We start from the raw sequence: 6,737 nt of genomic DNA on the forward strand, positions 1-6,737 counted from the left end.
GGATGGGAGAGCTGGAAAGTTCAGGGTCGGATCACCCAGCTACGGGCTCTGCCACAGCTTCCCTGGGACATGGGTCAGTGGCCACCTCCTCTTGTTCTCGACTTGGGCAGGTCATGGGTTCCTGTCCTAGCCCATGGGCACACACTACAGACCCAGGAGACCATGGAGAACCCGGAGCCTGAGCTGACGGTGGGGTCCGGGGAAAGCTGATGATGTTTGCATTTCTCTTGGGGAGGAGGGGTAGGAATTTAAAATATACAGACAAGTGTACAGAGGAATATAAGGAAACCCTTCCAGGGGGTGGGGCCCAGGCCTGGAACAGGTGTTAGGAGGGGAGTCCGGGGTGAGTCTCCTGACTATTGGTCTTCTGAAGTCTGCTAGTTTCCTAAAAAGATCAAGTTTGTCTGGGTGTCTGTTGAGTGAGGCTGACGCCCAGCTATGTGGACCCAGAGGCCATTTGCAAAGCTCCCCATTGGCACATGGACCCTATGGTGCCCAGGGGTTTCAGGGAAAGGGTGGGTGTGGAAAGGTGGTGGCCACCCCTGCCTGGGGAAGCACCCTGCCTTATTGTCCTGGGACTGCAGGGGCTCACTCCATGCCCTAGGCCTGCCACCCTGCTGGCCCCTAAGGATGCGTGAGGTGGGACTGTGAGGGAGCAAGGGGGGCGGGGGGGGGGGGCTCCCAGGAATGGAGGCTGCTTGGGCCTCACCACACAGGAGGTTGGATTCCAGACGATGTGGCTGAGGGTTTAGCACACTCCACGTGGGGCAGAACCGGAAGCTGGTTATTGGGAACCGGAGTCCTGCCTGCTGACATTTGCTCACATTGTTGTTACAGTTTCTAAGTAATTAACAGGGGGTGCCTCAGTCAGTGGTTGACTATGGGATTGTGTGTGTGTGTGTGTGTGTGTGTGTGTGTGTGTTGGGGTCATTAGGGGAACACCCAGCATTTCTCTGTGGCCAACTGAAGTCCCCGCCAGTAGTGGGCCTGCTGTGCACCATGTTAACAGGCATCCATCATTCATTTTTATTAACTTTTTATTTGCAACTTCATGCACTTGTGTTTTTCACGCTGTGCTCAGGAACACCATGCCTGAAGGTAAGCGTGGGGGCCGCATGGGCCAGAGACGGGGAGAGGGCTGGTGCCCCCCCAGGCACACCTGCCCTAATGTACATGGTGAGACTGGCTTCTCACCCTGTGCTCCGTGAAGGGGCCGGGGGCCCAGCAGCTTGTGCGACGCTGCTCCAGGCCATCCGGAGGGGAGGGGGGAGGGGGGCAGGAGGCCGGGGGTCACGTGCTGGGTCCTCTCTGAGCTTGTCTGTGGGTAAATTATGTCATTCATGGGCAGGGGCGACAGGACACAGGATGGGGATCCTGTGTCCCCTGGAAAAGACTGTGTCATGGGGTGGTTTCGATTCCTTCCCTCATCTGTCCGCTTGCAAGTGCACTGTGGAAGCAGGATATTCCGGAAAGTACTATTCTGGAAAGGCTATGCGCCCAAGGCCCTGCTCAGACAAGGTAGCCCCCATGAGTCAACCACTTTACCTAGAACTCTACAGAGCGGGGGCCTGAAGCCCGGAGGGGTTTTAAGTGGGGAAGGACACCCTGTATGGCATGGGAAGAGCAGGTTTGAGACAGAGGCCAGGCCCCCGGAGCCCGGAGCCCCCTCAGCAGAAAGGCAGGGCTGAGAGGAGGAGGCCGTTGTTGGGTGTGGAGACGGGGTCCTTCACTTCCACGTGCCTAGGTCAGCTCTGCCCTTCGGAGCAGCAAAGGGGGTTTAACTGTCACCCACCCTTCTCCTGCCCTGGGACAAAGCACAGGCCTGCTGTGTCCCTATAGGCAGGAAGCACATAAACCCAGTTCTGTTGCCACTGACCCGTGGGCAGTCAGTGACCTGTCTGGGCAGGGCCGCAGCACAGCTGGACACATGCACCCTTCCCTTCTCGGACAGCGGTGTCAAGAGCAACTGCGTCTACAAAGACTGCGCCTCCTACAGGGGCTCCTGGCTCCCCAAGTCCCCATCTGATTTACCTCTGGCCACACCTTGGAGAAGTCTCCACACCCACCCTATGTAGCTGTGCTGCTATTGTCCCCTTAGGCAGACCCGGTGGGCAAGGCCCAGAGCCTCCAGGGAGCCTCTGCGGGCTCTGTCCTTGCTGGGGCCACCTCTGGGCCACCACTTAAGAGGGAATAGTTGCCCACAGCCACACCTCCAAGATCCACCCTGTGTGACCTCAGCAACACACCTAGCCTGTGTTTGCAGAGCCCCAGTTAGGGGCAGAACCAGCTGGGAGAACTATCTCTCGACCACGGGGGACTAGCCAGCAGACCCGGCCCGGCAGTGACCTGGGAGCAAGGACCCATCGTTGGGGTTCTTCCCTCTTGCTAACCCAGTGACACTCCTCCTGCCTGTGGCTGAGCTCCAGTCAGGGGAAACCAACATGGTGCCACCCCGGCTGGCCTGGCAGGTGCAGCCCGGTGCCGGGGCAGCCAAGGGACAGAGTGGGGCTGAGCGAGATGCACAGAGAATGAGTATGTGGATGAGAAGGGTTGGTGCTCAAGAGAAGGTCCAGGAGGACTTCGGGGGGGGGGTTCTCTGAGGAGTGTGGGGGCCCAGGTGAGGGTTCCTCCATCACAGTGCCGCACGCAGGGCCCCTCCTCTACCTTCCTGCTGCAGGACGCTCTCTCAGGTCTCTGTGCCTCCAGTGCCCTTCACCAAAGCGCTGCCCTCTGGTGTCAGTGTGCAGCTGGGCTGTGGGCACCACAAAATTCCCTGGAAAGTTCCCACTGCTGGTGGGACCCCCAGCACAGCACCCAGCCCAGTGCCTGAGCCCACGGCTGCCCCCGCGAGAAGCCTGCTCACGGGCCCGGGCCTGAGCACACCAGCCCTGTCCCTGTCCTTGGGGCTCCTCAGGACTCCCTGGAATCAACAGCTAGAGAAGGAGGAGCCAGAGTGGCTTCCTCAGATGTCAGAGAGAAACCTGGGCCAGGAGCTCAACTCTTGGAGAAAGGAGAGCCTGGGCCCCCAAGAAATAAAACATGAACATTTTACCAAAGGTGAAAAAGAAGATCTGAGTCGGGGGGAGGGGGGAAGGCATCCAAATTCTAGGGCAAAAGGCTCACGTTTCCCCAAGGCAAAGCACTGCCAGTGTCTTTCATGAAGCTGATTCCTGAGTCTCTTGAAAAGGCAGTGCAGGCGGAGCCATGTGAAACAAGAGTGGCCACACAGAGTTTCCTCGGAGCAGAAGCAAATGGAAAAGTGGGTCCTTGTCAGGCAGGTGGAATTGCTGGGAGTTCAGTGCCATCAGGGCTTATCCAGATACCAACAGGGAGAAGCCAGCAGTTACTGGCTGAGAGGGACTTGCTTTCAAGCAGGCGTACTCCCGGCCCCCACACTGGCTCTCAGGGGCCTCCTGCCCACAGGGAACCTTGTCCCCCTGCCCAGGGTCTTGTCACCTCCACACACTGGCCCCTCGCCCGGCACACCTGCTTGGGGGTCACCTGGAGCTTTCTGTCCTGAGTGTCTGGTCTGTCTGCAGCCTCCAAGAGGCCCCGGGCGGGGTGGGGGTGGGGGCGGGCATCTCCTCGGCTCCTGCTGGAGACGCAGAGACACGGGGCAAGAGGGCCAGAGTGGGGCAGCCTCGCTCGTCCTACTTCTGAGCTCTCAGAGGGGCAAGGCGCCCTGGCAGCTGGAGGGCCTGAATTCAGGAAGCTCAGCTCTACAGACTATCAGGAGCTTTTGATTCGAATATGGAAATTCCTACCCCCAGAGTGAGGGTGTGAGCAGGCTGGCCTTTCAGAGGTGATTAGGGCTGGATGGGGTCCTGAGGGTGGGGCCCCATGACAGGAAGACACAGAGCTCTCTGGGTCTCCAGCACGTGGGTGGCCGTGGAGGAAGACGCCCTCCCCAGGACCCGGCCCTGCTGGTACCCTGATCTGGGACCGGAGTCCCCAGAACAGTGAGAAACCCCTCAGCGTGTGGCATCTTGTTATGGATGCCCCCGCTAAGACGCCCGAAAAGTGCTCCCCGAAGCCACCACGCAGAGCTACCTGCATGTGCTGTGGAGAGCCCCTCCTTCCTGCCAATGGGCTGCCCATGGAGTGTGTGGGATCAGGTTCCCAGGGCCCACTGGCAGGCCACAGAAGTGGTGGCCGCCAAGAAATGGAGCGAAAGGCACGCGTCTGCCATGATGGGGCTCCAGGCGGCCACCGGCCGGGGTTGGGGGGGGGGCGGTGACACCTGCGGGCACGGAGCCACAGTGGGAGCTCCAGAAACTGGTTCCCGGGCTGGCATGTGTGCAGGGAAGCCACTGGCAGTGGTACTGAGGCCACACACTCATGCAGATTATAGAGGGATGATAATAGAGAAGTTTCGAAAGGTCAACACAGGCGAGCGGACTGCTTGTGAGCAGAAAGCTCCCCTCCCGGGAGCCTGAGCGCGGCACAGCCCCAGCTGGACTGCTGGGGACACCACAGTGCGGCTCACTGCTTCAGGACAGGTGTGGGCTTGGATGGGGGGAGGGGGGGCACTTCCAAGGGGCCTGACAGCAAAATCTCAGACCCTTAAGAAAACCCCAAAGCCAGCCTGCCCCCTCCCACCCCACAAGAGCTGGGTCTTCCACCAGGACACGTGGAGGGGCCATGGACCTCGCAGCCCCTGCCCCCTGCCCTATCCCTGGCACCCGGCTAACTGAACCCACAAGAACACGGGGACAGGTGGGGAGTCACGATACACAAGCCATCTTTACAATGTTGGTATTTTGTTCTTCACACCTTTTTGCATTAACTTAGATTCTTTAGAATTTGCATGAAAATGTTAGTTACTTTGACGAGCCATGTTTTTGGTGCCCCTCTGCACTCAGCCTGGGGCTCTGGCGTCAGCCCTGGCTCCTGCTCAGGGACCAGCAGCCCCTCACGTGGGGAGAACTGTGTCCCCTGGCTTAGACAGGCAGGGCCAGGACTGGCCCCTGAGTCTGAGGACAGACGGGCTCCCTGCAGGTCTCACAGTGGGCCCCGGGCCCCAGGCCCCGTGTCTCTGCTTGTGCAGAAAACACCACCTCCCATCTCTGCAGGCAGCCCCCCAGCTCCGCTCTGGGCAGGATTTCTCATCCAAGCTCCTGCCGGAACCCCAGTGGGCAGGCTGGGTTAGGCCTCGGCCTGCCGCACTGCCTGCGGCTGCAGGCGCCCTGGCTCAGCTGGTTGTTTTTCTCCTATCGTCGTCAGCCCTGCCAGGAGCAGAACCTGCCTATGTTTGTGCTGACCTCGTCACGTCACAGAACTGAAGACATGTGAGGAGGAGGCCGTGCCAGATCGCCTGCCTCCTGGCCTCCCCCACCCCCCACACCCCCCCTTGCAGCCTGACCCCCGACTCGGGGCTGCAGGCACGCTCCCCCGCCCTGGCACAAGCTCTCTCTCCTCGCGCGTGGCCTGGGCACGGGGCTGGCTTCAAGGACGTCTGCATTTCTCTTCGTTTTGGAAAAAGTAACTGTTCCCTGCGCCTCGCCAGGAGCAACAGTGCTCCTTCTGGAGGGATTCCCGTGAAGAAGCGGGGTGTCCAGGGCCTGTCTCGGAGCCTGCTGAGTGCTGGCTCTGCCCACTGAGTCCCCAGACTCCACTGGGGCTCTAAAGTCCCCGGACCCACCCCCCTCCAGACCTCTTGGCAGTCTAACTTGCGAGTCACAGGGCTGGAGCCTGATGCAGCGGGAGGGGCCTGGTCTGCTGGGAGGACGGGGCAGACGGCGCCCTGGGCTCCCTCAGGGGTGGGGCGGGCAAGGCTTGCCTGTGCCGGTCACAACCAACACTTCCCAAGAGCCGACCGAAGGGGTGCATTACCTTTTCCTTCTTGGTGGCCTCCATCCTGGCTCTGTCGTCCAGCATGTGTGCAGGGGCCAGCCCGTGGGAGCTGGGACCCCCCCGGTGCCCCCCAACACCTTCCGGAGCAGAAATACCCCCAGGCCTCTGCCTGCCGGGGAAGAATCTGAAGGGAGGATGCGGGCCACCTTTCAGCGGGTTCTGGCTCAAGGATCAGGCACAGAGTTTCCTCCTTCTCATTGCTGTGCAGCCTTCCCCTCGGGGCTGCAGCCCGGAGCCTTCCCTGTAGAGGCCCGCCAGGCCATTGTGGGAGGTGATGCCAGCGCCGGGCAGCTTCCTCTGCAGGCCGTGCTGAGCTGAGGTGCCCTCCAGACACACTTGGCAGCGGGGCGCTCCCCTCGTGTGGCCGGAGGACAGCCCTCCAGCAATTAGGCTCTAGGTGACCGTGTCCCCCTCACACCCCAACCTGCTTTCGGCCCGTACTTCCTGCTCCACCAGGTGTGGAGTGGGGAGTCCCCCCACGGGGCCTTCTGTGCTCCCCGAGAGGGCCCTCACTGCCATGGCAACCAGGAGCAGCTCGCGCCCTCGGCCTCCGCTGGGCTGACAGTCCTGTCATTAGACCTGCCATGCAGAAAACTGGGGCCGATGGCAACAGGCCTCCATCCCCATCACCATGGTGACGGCCCAGCCACACTTGGCCACCTGTGCAGTTCCCAGGGCAGGCTCGAGGGGTCTTCTAAGCCCACATCCTAAGGAGCAGAGGGGATGGACGGGGAGCAGTCAGCGTGGCCCTCGGCACCGCCACCCGCCCGGCCACGGAGCTCTGTGACCGCTTCCCCTGCCTACGGTGAAATGGCCTGAGCGGCGGGCCCAGCCACAAGGAGGCCACGGACCCTGGGTGCTCAGCTGGGATGCATGCACCCCCA

The 6,737-nt window shown here is 61.2% G+C and overlaps 1 protein-coding gene across 1 annotated transcript in view; it reads right to left on the reverse strand.

The window, feature by feature from the left end:
• Positions 1-5,877, reverse strand: part of GCK (glucokinase) — a 39,165-nt gene extending 33,288 nt beyond the window's left edge. The window contains exon 1 of the mRNA XM_047096436.1: positions 5,833-5,877. Within this exon, the coding sequence (XP_046952392.1) occupies positions 5,833-5,877 (45 nt within the window). The remainder of the gene's footprint in view (positions 1-5,832) is intronic.
• Positions 5,878-6,737: the final 860 nt, after the last annotated feature.

Source organism: Lynx rufus, unplaced genomic scaffold (assembly GCF_022079265.1).
Source record: "Lynx rufus isolate CCGP_SWC_20201006 ecotype Redwood Valley unplaced genomic scaffold, mLynRuf1.p SCAF_4, whole genome shotgun sequence".
Classification (NCBI taxonomy): domain Eukaryota; kingdom Metazoa; phylum Chordata; class Mammalia; order Carnivora; family Felidae; genus Lynx; species Lynx rufus.